Consider the following 20,320-nt stretch of genomic DNA (forward strand, 5'->3'; position numbering starts at 1 on the left):
AGCGAGGCTGCTGCCTGTTTGTTGGATAGAACACCCATCCACCCACACACACACACACAACAAGCAGTGCTGTGTGTGTGAGGAGACAGCTCAGGCTGGTAAATGGATTTGGGCTTGTAAGACCAAACAGAGAACACACCTCATCAGCTCCTGTAGACCAACTCATTGTACTCATGTCACAGATGTTGTATGTTCTGTTGATGAGCCACAAGACAAGAGGAACACAATTAAAATGTAGTTAATGTTTCATATGGGAAATGGCTCAATTCAAGTTAAAACTTACCTGGATAAGATATTCCAGTTTTTATTCTCTTTATACGACAAGTATTATCATTTGAACTAACTATATCATGGGGCTTCATGGGTTTGGGTTTCTTGAAATGATTAACAGAATAGAAAATAGCACAGTAGAGACAGTATTTATTGGCCACGGTGGGTGTTGAGAGAAGCCGTGTGGTGTGCTTCTTTCTCTGTAGAAGCACACCAGTGAGTCTCTGGCTCTGCTGCGTGAACAGATGGAGACGCGGTGGGCGGTGTTAAATGGAATAGCAGGAGGAGAGGGCACAAACACACATACATGCATAAAGGAGCAGAGGGCACGTGGGCCCATGCCACGCGGTAACTGCTCTAAGGTCGTGTCAGCTGGTAGCCGTGTCTCACACACACACTGGGAGATGAGTGGAGCTGTGTGTCACCTGCCTGTATCTTATTAAAGAAGGTCACACCAATGACAAGCACCGATAAAGTTCTACTATCTGATGTGTGTGCTGTGGAGCCTCTCCTCCTTCATTAACTCTTAATGCCTTGTATTGTAGCACAGAACATGCACATGGATCAAGAAGCAATTTACTGTAATAGGTTTGGTTCCCACAGCCTGCAATTGTTAGCACGCTTGTCATTACCAACGAGGAATACACTGTGTACAAAACATTAGGAACACCTTCCTAATGTTGAGTTGCACCCCCTTTTGCCCTCAGAACAGCCTCCATTCGTCGGGGCATGGACTCTACAATGTGTCAAGCTTTCCACAGGGATGCTGGCCCATGTTGAATCCAATGCTTCCCACAGTTGTGTCAAGTTGGGTGGTGGACCATTCTTGATACACATGGGAAACTGTTGTGTGAAAAACCCAGCATCGTTGCAGTTTTGACACACTCAAACTGGTGTGCCTGGCACCTACTACCATACCCCGTTCAAAGGCACTTCAATATTTTGTCTTGCCCATTCACCCTCTGAATGGCACACATACACAATCCATGTCTCAAGGCTTAAAAATCCTTCTTTAACCTGTCTCCTCCCTTTCATCTACACTGATTGAAGTAGATTTAACAGGTGACATCAATAAGGGATCATAGCGTTCACCTGGATTTATCTGGTCAGTCTATGTCATGGAAAGAGCAGGTGTTTCTAATGTTTTGTGCACTCAGTGTTTACTGCAGCAGCAACCAACTAACAAAAGTTATCATTGTCTACTGTGGATATTTCCAACACTTCCCCATTGTTGACCTGGTCAGTGAATGTGTGTTGTTATTATTGCAGGATGAAGATGCTATGTCTAAAGACTCACCCATCAAGGAGTCATCTGGGGACCCAGAGGGTGGTGATACTGCTGCAGAGGTAGGATATTTACCTACGCTTATAACAGTTTCTAGAGCAGTGGTTCCCAACCTTTTTTAAACCGTGGTACACCTTGATTTAAAAAAAAACTATCAAGATAAAATAATCAAGATTAGGAAAAGTTTTGCGGCACACCTGAGAGTAGGGATGTGAACTAAAGGTCTTGGACCCATTCCGAAATGGATCTGTGGCTTTCCCACCCAACATGCATAAATAAAACATTTAAAAACGGAGACCCGTTCCGAATGGACCCGAGGATAGTCAGACCCGTTCCGAAAAGGCTTATGGAAAAACAGACCCAAACAGACCCATGCCGGCTCGGATCTGAGAGACCCGTTCAGATCCGAGAGTAGAAAGCGAGAGAGAAATAAACTTCCGACTGGGCGCTGCCAGCGCCATCAATAAACAAGTGACATTGGCCAAATGATCCACAGTTACTTACTTGTCCTTAAACTTCCTATAAGAAATGTCAAAACAACTATTTATTGTGTTTTGATGTGTAGCATATTCAAGACTTTATAGCCTATTGTTTTATTGGTTTTTACTTTCCTAAAACAGTAATTGTCCACCTCACTGTTCAGCTGTGGGAGATTTGAGCGCTAAATGCATCAGGGCATTGCATGCATATAGGCCTGTAGGCCTAGGCGTCCACTGTATGATATGAATATTTTTAAACAATTATATAAAAGAAGAGAAGCTAAGGCCTAGCCCTAGAGAGACCGAGAGAAAGATGCATTCTTTATCCTTATCAGAAACTTTGCTAAAGAAATCTGTGTCAGATATCTCGATTTCTATTGATGGGTACACGGTTTTTAGAACTGATCGGATGAGTAAAGGAGGAGGGGTTGCAATTTGTGAAATCCAAGTTTAACACCTCAAATTCTCTCGATTACCAAAGCCAAACATTTTGAATTGCTTGCGGTTAAAGTGAACGTATATAAGGACTCCCACATCACTGTAGTCGGCTGCTACAGACTGCCCTCTGCTTCGGGAGACTCACTTAACTCTCTCTCTGATGTCCTGCACAAGCTAAGTGACTCTGAATTCATTATTTTTGGAGATTTGAACTGGGACATGCTTACATCTGTATCGGACTCTTTTAAAGAACTGTGACTCTGAATCTCACGCAATTAATTAATGCGCCTACAAGACGGAATCCCAGAGCACCTAACAAATCAAAGCTTTTGGACATTCTTCTAACGAATATCTCTCACAAATACACATCGACTGGGATATTCTGTAATGATGTCAGTGATCACTGTGAAATTGCTTGTTAGATATACAAAAATGACCAAAGCCAAACCCAGTTATATTTTTTAAAGACGTGTTCTTACATGATCTGTACCATAATAATGACAGTAAGTCTGATTCTCGATGTTGACACTGCCTGGGACTATTTTTATATGACATTTGTGTCCATTTGCGATAAGCATGCCCCTGTGAAGAAATTTAGAATCAGTGGAAGGGACAATCCCTGGTTTTCAGATAACTTGGCAGAATTAACTAGAAAGAGAAATGTCTCTTGGGCTCAAGCTAGACATACAAATGCTCCTGTTGACTGGGCCTCCTTCAGAGCGCTAAGAAACAAATGTACATGATCAGGAAGTCCAAATCAGATTTCTATCTAAATGTGGTCACAGGGAACCTAAACAACCCTACCAAGTTCTGGAAGCTAATCAAATCAGCGTCAGCTTCTAATGTATCCTCTGGCCTTCCTGACCATTTAATGATGGATTCTAATGAAGTGAAGGATAAAGCTGATATTGTAGGGGTTTTTAACAAGCACTTCATATCTGATGGTTCAGTTTCTGATAATGGTGGGGCCCAGGCCTCTAATGTAAGCTCTGTTACAGTAAACTATGATATAGGCTCTCATGTGAACCATTTTAACTTTGAGCCTGTTTATTAAGCTGAGGTCTATAAAGCACTAAAGGCAGTAGACAATTAAAAAGTATTCAGGTCCAGACATCCCGGATCCCTCTTAAAGTAACAGCTGGTATTATTACTGAGCCTGTGGCTCACATTTTCAACTTGAGTCTCTTGACCAATTCCATACCCATCATTTGGAAATCAGCTTATGTCCTCCCACTACTAAAGGGTGGAGATCCCTCAGACGTGAATAACTATCGTCCTATCTCCAAACTCCATATCCTGGCCAAAGTCTATGAATCCCCAGTGAACTCACAGTTTAAAAAACATCTTAATTGAAAAGAACATACTGAGCGGGGTTCAGTCTGGCTTTAGATCGGGGCACAGGCTGTTGAGTCTCTGGTTCAGGCTGTTGAAGACCTCCAGACTGCTTTTCAGTCACTGCAGGTCTCCCTTTATGGTCTCAAACTGGTCTTGAATGTATAAAAAACTAAATTCATGACCTTTACCAGAGCTCGCACTCAGCCAGAGAAGGTTAGCATTGTCACATCTGGTGGCTTATCCATTGGAAAAAGTGTCATCCTACAAATACCTAGGTATATGATTGGATGACAAGTTTTCCTTTAAAGTTCATATGGATAATCTTGTGAGGAAGCTTACATTTAAATTGGGTTGTTATTTTCGTAATAAGGCTTGCTTCCTGCTTATGGCTAGAAAGAAGCGTGTTCAGGCCACTTTTCTCTCTGTAATTGATTATGGTGACTTGTTGTATATGCATGCAGCCTCCTCTGTCTTACAGAGACGACTCTGTTTATCATGCTTCCTTGCGCTTTATTACAAATACCAAGTCACTCACCCACCATTGCACCTTGTAACAAATGGTGGGTTGGACCTCACTTTATACAGTATGCGCAGAAGGCTACATTTGTGTTCATCTACATAGCCCTTTTGGGTAAACTCCCTCTTTACTTCTTTAGTCTGGTCTTCTTCACCACCAGCAGTTACCATACCCGGTCTGCTAGGTGGTTGCTACTTAAAGTCCCCAGGATATTTACAGTATTAGGCAAGACTGCTTTCTCGTCTTGTGCATCAGAGGCATTGAATAGTCTACAACCCATGCTTCATCTAGATATATTAGTGCCACTGAATGAATTAAAAATGTTGATGGGAGACTCTGTTAGAGGAGTGTAAATGCTTTTTTTTAGACTGGATCATGTTGTTGAATTGTATTGTTGTATGTTTTAATTCTGTAATGTATTGATTGTTGCTTCCTTCTTGACCAGGTCTCCCTTGAAAAAGAGACTCTGGGTCTCAATGGGCTTTTCCTGGTTAAATAAAGGTTAAATCAAATAAATAAATAGGCTACTAATATACAGAGAGGCGTACAGAAGGAGGCTAATTCGTACATTTACTATCAGAATATTGTTTTTATAAAGATAAGCATTAGATTAAAGGAGTAAGACTGGTAGGCCTAAAACACCTCACCTCAAGTTCAGCTGTCAGAGAGAGTTGGAGCGCCGGTGCACACTGCCTTTATAAGCCTGTTTACATGGAAAATACAAACAAGTTATTATGTTGTGGCATTAAATTACGTTTTGCATCTCGCCCTCTTTGGTTTTGCCTTTTTATGGTTTGAGTGTGAGCAGCCCTATATAGGCCTACCGGTAATTCTATTATATTGCGGCAAACACATCATTACAGTTGGAACTTAATTTAGCCAACAAATATCAACAACTGAAACAAAATACTTGCATACTTAAAGAACTGGTTGAGATTCTTAAATAGGCTTACAATAATAATGATAAAACAAATGATAATAAATATGAAAACAGTTAAAAGTAAAAATATTGCATCAAACCTAAATAGCGAGTTGCACACAGACCATTTGGCCGCGCCAACGTTCTTCTCATCTTTGTCCACCCACAGAGGACATTCCCCTTGTCGGCTTCTTTTCACTATACTCTTTCTCCTCCAACTTTTCATTTACTTCAATGAAAATGGCCTCCATTTTCACAATCAACAGTAGCAAAGGCCAAGGCTCCTTACACTCGCTCTTGCGCTCCTCAGCAGCAGCAACCAGTTTCAGCTGTAGGATCCGGACCCGCTTGGATCTCAGAATTTTGGGTCTGTTGGATCCGTGAAGACCTCTAGTGTGAACATTAAAATGTTGAAACGGAATTGGGATCCTAATGTCTGTTTTTTCTTCCCCCCCGGCTGACGGGAGATTGGGAAGGGGAATAAAGTGGGCAGCCTTCGAGAACCGGTCCACAACGACCAGGATGACTGTGTATCCATCAGAGGATAACGATAAATCTACAATAATCGAGAATTTCAACAAGCATTTTGCTACAGCTGGCCATGCTTTCCATCTGGCTACCACTAACCCGGCCACCAACTCTGCACCCTCTGCTGCAACTTGCCCATGCCCCCCCCGCTTCTCCTTCACACAAATTCAGACAGTTGATGTTTTGAAAGCGCTGCAAAATCTGGACCCCTACAAATCAGCTGGGCTAGACAATCTGGACCCTTTCTTCCTAAAACTAGCCGCCGAAATTGTCGCAACCCCTATTACTAGTCTGTTCAACCTCTCTTTCATAACGTCTGAGATCCCCAGAGATTGAAAGCTGCCGCGGTCATCCCCCTCTTCAAAGGGGGTGACACTCTAGATCCAAACTGCTACAGACCTATATCCATCCTGCCCTGCCTTTCGAAAGTATTCGAAAGCCAAGTTAACAAACAGATCATCGACCATTTCGAATACCACCGTACCTTCTCCGCTATGCAATCCGGTTTCCGAGCTGGTCACGGGTGCACTTCAGCCACGCTCAAGGTCCTAAACGATATTATAACCGCGATTGATAATAGACAGTACTGTGCAGCCGTCTTCATCGACCTGGCCAAGGCTTTCGACTCTGTCAACCACCGCATTCTTATTGGCAGACTAAATAGCCTTGGTTTCTCAAATGACTGCCTCGCCTGGTTCACCAACTACTTCTCAGATAGAGTTCAGTGTGTCAAATCGGAGGGCCTGTTGTCTGGACCTATGGCAGTCTCTATGGGGGTGCCACAGGGTTCAATTCTTGGGCCGACACTTTTCTCCGTGTATATCAATGATGTCGCTCTTGCTGCTGGTGACTCTCAGATCCACCTCTACGCAGACGACACCATTTTGTATACATCTGGCCCTTCATTGGACACTGTGTTAACAAACCTCCAAACGAGCTTCAATGCCATACAACAATCCTTCAGTAGCCTTCAACTGCTCTTAAACACTAGTAAAACTAAATGCATGCTTTTCAATCGAACGCTGCTAGCACCCGCCCACCCGACTAGAATCACCACTCTCGACGGGTCTGACCTAGAGTATGTGGACAACTACAAATATCTAGGTGTCTGGTTAGACTGTAAACTCAACTTCCAGACTCACATAAAGAATCTCCAATCCAAAGTTAAATCTAGAATCGGCTTCCTATTTCGCAACAAAGCCTCCTTCACTCATGCTGCCAAACATGCCCTCGTAAAACTGACTATCCTACCGATCCTTGACTTCGGCGATGTCATTTACAAAATAGCCTCCAACACTCTACTCAGCAAATTGGATGTAGTCTATCACAGTGCCATCCGTTTTGTCTCCAAAGCCCCATACACTACCCACCACTGTGACCTGTACGCTCTTGTTGGCTGGTCCTCACTACATGTTCGGTCGTCAAACCCACTGGCTCCAGGCCATCTATAAATCACTGCTAGGCAAATCCCCGCCCTATCTTAGCTCATTGGTCACCATAGCAGCACCCACCCGTAGTCTGCGCTCCAGCAGGTATATCTCACTGGTCATTCCCAAAGCCAACACCTCCTTTGGCCGCCATTCCTTCCAGTTCTCTGCTGCCAATGACTGGAACGAATTGCAAAAATCTCTGAAGCTGGAGACTCTTATCTCCCTCAATAACTTTAAGCATCAGTTGTCAGAGCACCTTACCGATCACTGCACCTGTACACAGCCCATCTGAAATTAGCCCACCCAACTACCTCATCCCTATATTGTTATTTAATTTGCTCTTTTGCACCCCAGTATCTCTATTTGCACATAATCTCTTGCACATCTAGCATTCCAGTGTTAATACTATTGTAATTATTCTGCACTATAGCCCATTTATTGCCTTACCTCCATAACTTGCTACATTTGCACACACTGTATATATATTTTCTGTTGTATTTTCTGACTTTATGTTTTTTTTTCTTTACCCCATATGTAACTCTGTGTTGTTTTTATTGCACTACTTTGCTTTATCTTGGCCAGGTCGCAGTTGTAAATGAGAACCTGTTCTCAACTGGCTTACCTGGTTAAATAAAGGTGAAATAAAAAAAATAAAAAAAAATAAATAAATAAAAGAGGGGGGTAGGGCGGAAATGAAATCCAGCGAGATGTGGGACCAGGGGCGCTTGGGGATAGGCAGGGGTTGGAGCAGCCCTGCCGCGGGCTGACGTGAGCTCTTCGTGCGCACGCACACCGGGCAAGTAGCCACGAAGGCGCGCATATCCCCCTCAGCAGATGGCCACCAGAACCTCCTACGCAGGAACTCCAACATCCTGGCGCCCCCTGGATGGCTGGTGAGGTCGGACGTGTGCGCCCACTGAAGCAGTCGCGAGCGCACAACCTTGGGTACGTACATCCTCCCCGATGGACCTCCGCCCGGATCCCGCCTTAGCACTGCTCTGACCAGCCTATCAATTCCACACGAAACTGGGGCAGCAATCAGGGCGTTGGGGACAATGGGGTCGTCCCTCTCCACCAGGTCCACAGGGTCGAACTGCCGGGAGAGCACGTCAGGCTTGGTGTTCTTCGACCCCGGATGGTATGAGATGGTGAACCGGAACCTGGTGAAGAACAACGCCCACCTGGCCTGGCGCAAGTTGAGCCTCTTGGCCCCTATGAATGTAGGCTAAGTTCTTGTGGTCAGTCCATACGATGAATGGATGGGCGGCCCACTCTAGCCAATGCCTCCACTCCCCCAGGGCGAGCTTGACCGCTAGCAGCTCACGGTTCCCCACGTCGTAATTCCGCTCCGCCGGGGACAGCCGACGGGAGAAAAATGCGCAGCGGTGAGTCTTAACGTCCGTGAGGAACCGCTGGGACAGGATTGCTCCCACCTCAACGTCTGAAGCATCCACCTCCACAATGAACGGCAGGGACGGATCAGGATGCCCGAGAACCGGGGCCGATATAAAGCGCCAATTAAGTGTATAATGCGTTCCCCGCTTCCTGGGGCCAGGCGAAGGAGCGTACGCTCATCTGGTTGAGGGCTGTCAGGGGAGTGGCTAGGGAGCTAAAATTGTGAATAAATCGCCTATAAAAATTAGCGAACCCTAAAAACCGTTGTCGTTGCTTGAGGGCTGGGGCTTATCCAGTACCGCGCTGACCTTGGCTGGGTCCATCCGTAGGTCCCTCTGGGTGAAGATGAACCCCAGGAAGGAGACTGTCTCTGTGTGGAACACACACTTCTCCGCCTTGACGTAGAGCTGGTGACGGAGAAGGAGTTGGAGGACCTGCCGAACGTACTGCTGGTGTTTACTCATGTCCTTCAAAAATATTAGGACGTCATCCAAATACACGAAGACGCTGTAGTCGAGGAGGTCCCGGAGCACGCCATTGACCAACACCTGGAACACCGCAGGCGCGTTGGCTAGACCGAACGGCATGACTTAGTAATGCCCTCTGGGTGTGTTAAAAGCAGTCTTCCACTCGTCCCCCTCCCGAATCCTCACCAGGTTGTCGGCATTACGTAAGTCCAGCTTGGTGAAGACCCGGGCTCCCTGCAATGACTCGATTGCTGTCGTCATCATGGGGAATTGGTAGCGGTTCTTAACTGTGTTGTCGTTGAGCGCCCGGTAATCAATGCACGGCTGCTGCCCCCACGTCCTTTTTCCCCACGAAGAAGAAGCCCGCGGGTGAGGTAGAGATACGAGTGCCTCGTCGATATACTCCCTCATGGCCAGCGTCTCCGGCCTGGGACAAGGAAAATAATCGCCCTCGTGTGGGCATGGCGCCCGGCAGGAGATCGATAGCACAGACGTAAGGCCTGTGAGGAGGTAGGCCCTTGGCACGCCTCTTACTAAACACCTCCCCCAGATCCCAATACTCCCGGGGAACGCCTGCCAGGTCTGGGCTGGTGACGGAGTCTGTAGCCGCCGTCCTCCCGGTGGCATCTGCCGCTAGGGCGGTTCGGAGTGCGGGACCTGGGGAAGAGGTGAGGACTGGTAGGTGGTCTGGGATGGTGGTTTGGGCTGATGAGTGGTCGGTGGAGACCGGAACAGGACGGGGCGGAGCCTCCCTCCAGAATGAGCCACCCCGTGGACCAGTCTATCCGGGGTTTGTGGGCAAGGGGTGCCCACCCAGCCAGGGGTGCCCACTCTCGTGAAAAGCGTTTTTGTACCTGAGAGTTCCTCAAAAGGCAAACCACTGTTCTAGAGCGCTATTTCAACAAGCCTACTGTACTGTAGCTGAAACCTGTGTCAGAGGCTCTAGTCCAGGACTCTCCAAGCCTGTTCCTGGAGAGCTACCGTCCTGTAGGTTTTCACTCCAACCCTAATCTAGCTAATTAGCTACCCTAATTAGCTAACCTTAATCTAATAATTAGCCCTTTGATAAACTGAATCAGGTAAAATACAACTGGGCTTGGAATGAAAACCTACAGGAGGGTAGCTCTCCAGGAACAGGGTTCGAGAGCCCTGTTATGGTATTTTGTGACAATCTAATCAAAATTTCAGAGATAAGAGTCTCAAACTGAGTCATTAGCTAGATTTTCATGTAAATATTCTAAAATCTGCATAAAACAAGATGCACATTTTCCCACCAGTGACATGTTTAATCAGACTTTTTGTGGATAAAAGGCTGTGCGTGATAACGTAGTGCACACAGGGGAAGAGATTCACGTAGTGTACATAGATTCCCATGTATCGAATGAAAAATAGAAGTTAAATGGGTTTCCATCGCATTTTCAACTCTACTGATGGTTTTGTCACAACCGTTATACGCTGCTGCTACTCTCTGTTTATTATCTATGCATAGTCACTTTACCTCTACCCACATGTACATATTATCTCGACTAACCTGTGCCCACGCACATTTTTACTTATCTATTTTTTACTGAACACTTATTTTTCTTAAAACTGCATTGTTGGTTAAAGGCTTGTAAGTAAGCATTTCACTGTAAGGTACCTGTTGTATTCGGCGGATGTGACAAATACAATTTGATTTGATTTATGTAGCAAATGTTCCCACTCTGATCTTGGCACATGCGCTCTAGCCAATAGTACGCAGATACAGTGTGGGTAGGCTACCTACATTATGAGATTATTATGGATAAGAGCGATTTATTATTTGTATTTGTCAAACGGCAGCCAAGCTTCGATCATCACCAGAATAACACTCAATATTTATTGGAAAGGAGCATCAAGCTCATCACCTTGCACATTCACCACCCTGTGAAGTTCATCATAATCTATTTCATCTGTAGCCTAATAAACTGCATGCTTTCCCGAGTCGTAGTGGGAGGACCACACACCATATCATCGCGTCACTCCAAGTTTATGGATGGTTATTATATCAATGTGTCACGAACGTCGTATGAAGGAGTGGACCAAAGCGCAGCGTTAGTTGCGAACATACTTGCTTTATTTAATTAAAGCATACACACGAAATAACAAAACAATAAACGACTCGTGAAGTCCTCAGTGACAATGACCGAACACGGAACAAAAACCCACAAACACAAAGTGAAACACAGACAGTTAAATATGGCTCCCAATCAGAGACAACCAGCACACAGCTGATACTCGTTGCCTCTGATTGGGAGTCACTCAGTCAAACATAGAAATAAACAACCTAGAACACCCAACATAGAAACAGAACACATAGAATGAACACACCCTGGCTCAACATAATGAGTCCCAGAGCCAGGGTGTGACAGTACCCCCCCCTAAAGGCGCAGACTGCGACCGCGCCTAAATACGAGCAAAACAGGGGAGGGCTGGGTGGGCATTCCTCCTCGGCGGCGGCTCCGGGCTTGCCCACCACCCTCCAACAAACCCCCCATAGCGCCCCTGGTCCGGTCTGGCCCCGCTGGCTGGAGCTGGACTGGACGTAGCAGGAGCGGTAGGCTTCAGCTCCTTAGTGGAGCAGTAGAGCGGTACCTGAATTGGCACCGATGACCCAGGCACGGGTTGTGCCGGACTGACGACTCGCACCCCTGGCTTGGTGCGAGTGGCAGGAACGGGCCGGGCCGGGCTGGCGACGCGCACCGTAGACTTGGTGCGAGTGGCAGGAACAGGCCGGACCGGGCTGGCGACGCGCACCGTAGACTTGGTGCGTGGAGCAGGGACAGGCCGGGCCGGGCTGGCGACGCACCCCGTAGGCTTGGTGCGAGTGGCAGGAACAGGCCGGACCGGGCTGGCGACGCGCACCGTAGACTTGGTGCGTGGAGCAGGGACAGGCCGGGCCGGGCTGGCGACGAACCCCGTAGGCTTGGTGCGTGGAGCAGGGACAGGCCGGGCTGGGCTGACGACGCACACCGTAGGCTTGGTGCGTGGAGCAGGAACAGGCCGGGCAGGGCTGGCGACGCACACCGTAGGCTTGGTGCGTGGAGCAGGAACAGGCCGGGCTGGGCTGTCGACGCACACCGTAGGCTTGGTGCGTGGAGCAGGGACAGGCCGGACTGGGCTGGCGACGCACACCGTAGGCTTGGTGCGTGGAGCAGGAACAGGCCGGGCTGGGCTGGCGACGCACACCGTAGGCTTGGTGCGTGGAGCAGGGACAGGCCGGGCTGGGCTGGCGACGCACACCGTAGGCTTGGTGCGTGGAGCAGGGACAGGCCGGACTGGGCTGGCGACGCACACCGTAGGCTTGGTGCGTGGAGCAGGGACAGGCCGGGCTGGGCTGTCGACGCACACCGTAGGCTTGGTGCGTGGAGCAGGGACAGGCCGGACTGGGCTGGCGACGCACACCGTAGGCTTGGTGCGTGGAGCAGGAACAGGCCGGACCGTACTGGGAACACACACCACTGGCCTTAAACGGGGATCAGGAACGGGCCGGACCGGACTGGCAATACACCTCAGTACCTCTCGCCGTGCCTCTACAACTTCCTTCCCTCCTCTCGCCAATGGCTCCCGTAACCCGGTGGCCTTCTCTCCTCGTCTCCCATTTCGCCCTGTGGCAGCCTCCTGCTGCCCAGTCGCCCATGCCGTGTGCCCCCCCCTAAAAAATTATTGGGGGTGCCTCTCGTCCGTCCGACGATGGCACTGCTGACACCGCTGCTCCTCTCTCGCCAGGGCCTTAATCCTACCCCAAGGTCCCTTGCCCCCGAGCATGTCCTCCCAGGACAACGATTTGCCCACCTGGGCCATCGCCAGCCTCTCCATCTCCTTTCCTGGCGCTTCCTCCCATGTCCAGTCTGCCTGCTCCTGGACACGCTGCTTGGTCCTTTTATGGTGGGTTTTTCTGTCACGAACGTCGTATGAAGGAGTGGACCAAAGCGCAGCGTTAGTTGCGAACATACTTGCTTTATTTAATTAAAGCATACACACGAAATAACAAAACAATAAACGACTCGTGAAGTCCTCAGTGACAATGACCGAACACGGAACAAAAACCCACAAACACAAAGTGAAACACAGACAGTTAAATATGGCTCCCAATCAGAGACAACCAGCACACAGCTGACACTCGTTGCCTCTGATTGGGAGTCACTCAGTCAAACATAGAAATAAACAACCTAGAACACCCAACATAGAAACAGAACACATAGAATGAACACACCCTGGCTCAACATAATGAGTCCCAGAGCCAGGGTGTGACACAATGTTTGCACATAAAGGTGTTTCCTCCGCCATTTCTTGCATAATTAATTTTACAGACACAAAAAGATCCCACCATGTCGAACGAACAAATTGTCTTGATGGCATTTCATAAAATTGTAATGGCATTTAATGTTTCCATCAGCCCGGTCGTGACTTTTTTTCATAAGTCAGGAAATTCATCCATATGAAATGGTTGGATGGAAACGTGGTTAGTGCATCAATAATGAATGGTTTTCTCATCATCCTCCCCTTGTTAGTTAGTCATCCTTTCCCATGTTTCATTCATCAGATTGTTTTACATGGCTTTTATTGTTTATTTTGGCTGTTCAGAAGGGTGATGTTCCCGTTTGCTCACAATAGGTCATTTTGGGTTCCATCCACCATCATCATGATCCATCACCACCATGTATGCATGTGATTTGTTAATTCATCTTATTTTTAACATTATGTACAAATAGGGTAATACTTTACCTTAAGTTATCCTAATACCTATGTAACTACACATTAGTTGACCCTTGTATTTCATTTTTGCATTGTCTATGCACACTCACAGGACTCTAAACACTCACGCACACTGACACTCCAACACGCACACATTTATGCTGACTCTACACACACGTACTCAATCATTTACACTGAGTGTAAAAAACATTACAGACTGACCAGGTGAAACAAGGTGAAAGCTATGATCCCTTATTGATGTCACCTGTTAAATCCACTTCAATCAGTGTAGATGTGTTTCCCGTGTGTATCAGAAATAGTAGTATACCTTGTAGTCCATGCCACGACGAATTGAGGCTGTTCTGAGGACAAAAGGGAGTGCAACTCAATATTAGGAAGATGTTCCTAATGTTTTGTACACTCAGTGAACGCTGCTGCTACTCTGTTGATCATATATCCTGATACCTAGTCACCTTACCCCTATACATATCTATCTCTATCACTCCAGTATTCTTGCACATTGTAAATATGGTATTGGAACTGACCCTGTATATAGCTTCTTACTTTCTCGTGTTCTTCTTATTTCTTACTTTTAATTCTCGTGTGTTTTTGTTCTACCTTAGCTTATTTTTAGTGCTACGTTGATATTGATTGCTGCATTGTTGGGTTTGGAGCTTGCAAGAAAGGCATTCTGCTGTACTTGTGCACGTGACATTAAAACTTGAAATAACTGTAGTAACATAGTAACTGCTTTGTACATGGTAATAGAGTTTAATGTTATCAGTTGTTACACAAGTGGGAAAATAATTTCATAATAATTCTAAAAGTAACCATTCCCCCTCTGTACTTGCAGGAGGATTCCGATGGCTATTAGAAGTACAGCACTGTCAAGTGCCTCATCTCACAACAATCCAGAACTACTGTAACAATCCAGAATCAATTATCAAAACATTCCATGTCGCCCTGCCAAGTCCCGTCGTGCCTCGTTGTGTTCCTTAATGGAGTCTGTGCCATGTGTGTATGACGTTGTGTGTGTGTAACGTGTGTCTTTAGCTTAGTGGGTGAACGCCAGTGTGTGTGTACATCAGTCTGTGTGTGTGGCCTGTAGTCTCCGTCAGTCAGTCCTGAGTGGGGTCTATATGCCCTTCTGGTCCAGTTGTCATCTTCAGTAACTCCCTCCCACTAAGGCAGCCACCTGGACACCGGAGGAACTACCTGTACGTTCTGTCTTGCTGTCTGTGGACTTTGTGGCTTTGAAGTAAATACAAATACTATATACAGGACGGAGTCGAAAACGCGCTTTGCTGATGAAATGTCACTTCCTTATGTTATAAAATACATTTTACCAAGACAAATTTGATTATTAATGTTCTGAATTGTTCATTGGAGCCTTTGTCTAACATATCATTAACATGATATCCAAAAAGTCGGATTTCGTAACCTAATACAGCCGATAATAAGCACTGCGCTCTGTTGACGCTCTGTTTCTCGTAATAACTTGAGGATTTTACATTTTGTGGTTGTCGTCTTAAAGGTTGTTTCCGCAGGTCGCAAAAAGCTTAATTAAATGTAAAAGGCTTTGAAAATAAAAAGCTTGTTATACACTCTGTTCGCTGTTGACATTTCACAGATATACACTTGTTTTTGTGAGAAATCTCCCCCCCAAAAATTGAATTTTGAATTAATATGAAAAGCATATACTAAAATATGAAAACATGTCTCAAAATCAATATTCATCTAACCTCTATTGTTTTATGTCCTGTGGATTCAAGAAGAAAGACGACGAGTTCAACGGGAAAGTGAGCCTGTCAGGTAGCCAGTAGCCTTAATTCTTTCTTAGAGGATTATCTACACAATTAACATTATTTTTACCTATTGGTCAAAAGAAGCGTTTTTGATTGGACACCCTAGATACAGTACACTGTGATAAACCACTGACAGTCCTGCACAGATGCGATCACTATATGCGGAGTGCACTGTAGTACAATTTATGAAAAAGCACATGTGCCTATAACGATTAACTATACGAATCTGAAAGGAAGCATACTTTGTTTTTGTGGTGGACTACTACTGTGCTATATGAGGTATCTGTGAATTTATAAACTTGTATTTTTATGTTCTCACTCTGCAGATTAGTGAAATACAAGGTGGAGTTTGAAACACACTAGCATGGAATCAAAAAATGCAACTAACTGTGACAAGGAGTTTAGTTACATTTGTTAAATGTTGAATAAAGTATACATAACAAAATAAGATGTCTATTAGTTTGTCTTATTACATCTATTCACAACATGTGTGTTTGCCTCAGAAATAGAATGCCTAGAAAGGGATTAGAACCTCTCCCCATGGCTATGTGACTGGTAAATTAATGGGTACACTAAATATGGCTGATTCTGTATTGAAGAGTTCCATTCTAGGGATTCTATTTCTATGGTTTGCCTGCTTGCTCATTGTAACATTACAGTATTAGTATGAAACAGGAGAGCCAACTTGAGTCTTTTCCAACATGACTACGCCAGTCTGTCTCAGCATACTGTAACACTTTCTGTATTTTGAAAGTTCTATATCTTGAAAACTTGATTGCTGACATGCAAAACATTTTGGGACTGCATCAACAGTGGACTAATGAAACAAACACCAAAATATAGTTTTTGAGTGGTATTTTCCTTTAAAGATCCAACGCAGCTGTTTTTATCTCAATATCAAAACATTTCTGGGTAACAATTAAGTACCTTACTGTGATTGATTTCAATTAAAATGGTCAACAATAAACAAAAATAGCTTCTTAGCAAAGAGTAATTTCTCAAGCAAGAATTTTGCTAGGACTGTCGGAGTGGTCTTAAGTGGGGAGGGGAAAACTAACTTTTAATGGCATTGGTTTGGAACTCTTTCTTATTGGTTTATTAACTAATTTACCACTTGGTGATGTCACCAGGCAGGCCAAAACTCCATCCCACCAAAACAGGCTGAAGTCTCTGGTGGTCTTTTCAAACAGCTCTCACACTAAAAGGGCATTAACATCATTTTGACAATTTCACAGTTTTATTCCAACATATTGTGGAAATATACACTCCGCCTCAGTGCTAATGCACGACTTTGGCTATTTGCATTTAGACACGCCCCTAATTAAGCATATATGGTCAAAATCATCCCTTTTAAAGCCCGTGGGGAATATACAACGCCATACCATGAAATAGCCTACAATGGTGCAACTGGAAAAAGCAAAAAAAAAGACTGAATTACATAGAGGTGCTAGTGTCAGAGAGTACAACCGAAAGGTTTTATTCGGCTTGCTCGTGGTTTGACCAGTAAAAACAAACATAGCTACAAAGAGAGGACCATTTAAGTTGCTTTAGCAATGGCAAATGTACTTCAAATGAGTAGGCAACAAACCAATAAGCCATCCATCCTCAACAGCTCCCTCTAGGCATATACAGTGAGGGAAAAAAGTATTTGATCCCCTGCTGATTTTGTACGTTTATTTGAACAGTGAGAGACAGAATAACAACAAAAAAATCCAGAAAAATGCATTAAAATTTTTTTATAAATTGATTTGCATTTTTAATGAGGGAAATAAGTATTTGACCCCCTTTCAATCAGAAAGATTTCTGGCTCCCAGGTGTCTTTTATACAGGTAACGAGCTGAGATTAGGAGCACACTCTTAAAGGGAGTGCTTCTAATCTCAGTTTGTTACCTGTATAAAAGACACCTGTCCACAGAAGCAATCAATCAATCAGATTCCAAACTCTCCACCATGGCCAAGACCAAAGAGCTCTCCAAGGATGTCAGGGACACGATTGTAGACCTACACAAGGCTGGAATGGGCTACAAGACCATCGCCAAGCAGCTTGGTGAGAAGTTGACAACAGTTGGTGCGATTATTCGCAAATGGAAGAAACACAAAATAACTGTCAATCTCCCTCGGCCTGGGGCTCCATGCAAGATCTTACCTCGTGGAGTTGCAATGATCATGAGAACGGTGAGGAATCAGCCCAGAACTACACGGGAGGATCTTATCAATGATCTCAAGGCAGCTGGGACCATAGTCACCAACAAAACAATTGGTAACACACTACGCCGTGAAGGACTGAAATCCTGCAGCGCCCGCAAGGTCCCCCTGCTCAAGAAAGCAAGAAAGCACATATACAGGGCCGTCTGAAGTTTACCAATGAACATCTGAATGATTCAGAGGAGAACTGGGTGAAAGTGTTGTGGTCAGATGAGACCAAAATTGAGCTCTTTGGCATCAACTCAACTCGCCGTGTTTGGAGGAGGAGGAATGCTGCCTCTGACCCCAAGAACACCATCCCCACCGTCAAACATGGAGGTGGAAACATTATGCTTTGGGGGTGTTTTTCTGCTAAGGTGACAGGACAACTTCACCGCATCAAAGGGACGATGGACGGGGCCATGTACCGTCAAATCTTGGGTGAGAACCTCCTTCCCTCAGCCAGGGCATTGAAAATGGGTAGTGGATGGGTATTCCAGCATGACAATGACCCAAAACACACGGCCAAGGCAACAAAGGAGTGGCTCAAGAAGAAGCACATTAAGGTCTTGGAGTGGCCAAGCCAGTCTCCAGACCTTAATCCCATAGAAAATCTGTGGAGGGAGCTGAAGGTTCGAGTTGCCAAACGTCAGGCTCGAAACCTTAATGACTTGGAGAAGATCTGCAAAGAGGAGTGGGACAAAATCCCTCCTGAGATGTGTGCAAACCTGGTGGCCAACTACAAGAAACATCTGACCTCTGTGATTGCCAACAAGGGTTTTGCCACCAAGTACTAAGTCATGTTTTGCAGAGGGGTCAAATACTTATTTCCCTCATTAAAATGCAAATCAATTTATAACATTTTTGACCTGCGTTTTTCTGGATTTTTTTGTTGTTATTCTGTCTCTCACTGTTCAAATAAACCAACCATTAAAATTATAGACTGATTATGTCTTTGTCAGTGGGCAAACGTACAAAATCAGCAGGGGATCAAATACTTTTTTCCCTCACTGTAGGACAACAGTTCTGCGTTCCACCTGGCCACCTCATTCAGCAGCGTTTTTTTGCACATCCCATAACCTATCACCTGCACACTAAGAGTGGAAGCCTTTTCTGTTCACATAGTTGAACTCGTTTTGGGATGGTGATTTTTATGGCGATGTGAGTGCTGTCTATTGTTCCGTTCATAGGCTATTTGGGAACCCATTGATGGCGAAGAAACCTGTTGTGCAATGGTGTATGGAAATGTATGTTACAGTTTGTTTTGCTAATGATTTACTTATTTTTTTATTTAACCTTTATTTTATCAGGGAGTCATACTGAGATCAATGTCTATTTTACAGATTAGCCCTGAATTACAGAAATTACACACATCAAAATATAAATGCAGAAACAAAAACCATGGTCATAAAAAAGAACACATTAATCAGTAATAAGGTCCTCAATCAGCTTTCTGAATTGCCCTAGAGGCACCAAACCATCACATTTAGGAACATTTTGAAGATTATTCCACTAATGGTGCAAGAAACCTAAAAGCTGATTTACATAACTCCGTAGAAACAAAAGGAATTTCCAGAGTTAGCCATCCCTGAGACTGGGTGCATCACCGAGAGCATCCTGACTGGTTGCATGGCAACTGCTCGGCCTCCGACCGCAAGGCACTACAGAGGGTAGTGCGTACGGCCCAGTACATCACTGGGGCCAAGCTTCCTGCCATCCAGGACCTCTATACCCGGCGGTGTCAGAGGAAGGCCCTAAAAATGGTCAAAGACTCCAGCCACCCTAGTCATAGACTGTTCTCTCTGCTACCGCACGGCAAGCGGTACCGGAGCGCCAAGTCTATGTCCAAGAGGCTTCTAAACAGCTTCTACCTCCAAGCCATAAGACTCCTGAACATCTAATCAAATGGCTACCCCCCTTTTACGCTGCTGCTACTCTCTGTTTATGTCACGATCGTCTGATACAGAGGACCAAGGCGCAGCGTGGAAGGCGAACATACTTTTATTTATTAGAATAATCACCCGAACAAAACAACAAATCGATACGTGACGTCCTCGGTTCAAACACAAACCTACACTGGAACAAGATCCCACATAAAACAATGCCAAACGGCTACCTAAGTATGGCTCCCAATCAGAGACAACGAGCTACAGCCGTCTCCGATTGGGAGCCACCCTGGCCAACATAGAAATACAAAACTAGAACAAACAAAGAAAACTCACACCCTGGCTCAACATACAAGCGTCCCCAGAGCCAGGGCGTGACAGTTTATTATCTATGCATAGTCACTTTAAAAACTTTACCTACATGTATATATTACCTAAATTACCTTGACTAGCACATTGACTCGGTACCGGTACCCCAAGTATATAGCCTCGCTATTGTTAGTTTTACTTCTGCTCTTTAATTATTTGTTACTTTTATTTCGTATTATTTTATATTGTATTTATTTTTTATTTTTGGGGGTATTCTTTCTTAAAACTGCATTGTTGGTTAAGGGCTTGTAAGTAAGCATTTCACTGTAAGGTCTACACCTGTTGTATTCGGCGCAT

The 20,320-nt window shown here is 45.2% G+C and overlaps 1 protein-coding gene across 4 annotated transcripts in view; it reads left to right on the top strand.

The window, feature by feature from the left end:
* LOC121583389 (alpha-synuclein) overlaps positions 1 to 16,032 on the top strand; it is a 32,657-nt gene extending 16,625 nt beyond the window's left edge. For all 4 annotated transcript variants that reach the window (XM_041899568.1, XM_041899571.1, XM_041899570.1 and 1 more), the window contains 2 exons: positions 1,540 to 1,617; positions 14,633 to 16,032. In XM_041899568.1, coding sequence (XP_041755502.1) covers positions 1,540 to 1,617; positions 14,633 to 14,653 — 99 coding nt within the window. In that variant the 3' untranslated portion in view covers positions 14,654 to 16,032. The remainder of the gene's footprint in view (positions 1 to 1,539; positions 1,618 to 14,632) is intronic.
* Positions 16,033 to 20,320: the final 4,288 nt, after the last annotated feature.

The sequence above is a fragment of the Coregonus clupeaformis genome, chromosome 15, assembly GCF_020615455.1.
Source record: "Coregonus clupeaformis isolate EN_2021a chromosome 15, ASM2061545v1, whole genome shotgun sequence".
NCBI lineage: Eukaryota > Metazoa > Chordata > Actinopteri > Salmoniformes > Salmonidae > Coregonus > Coregonus clupeaformis.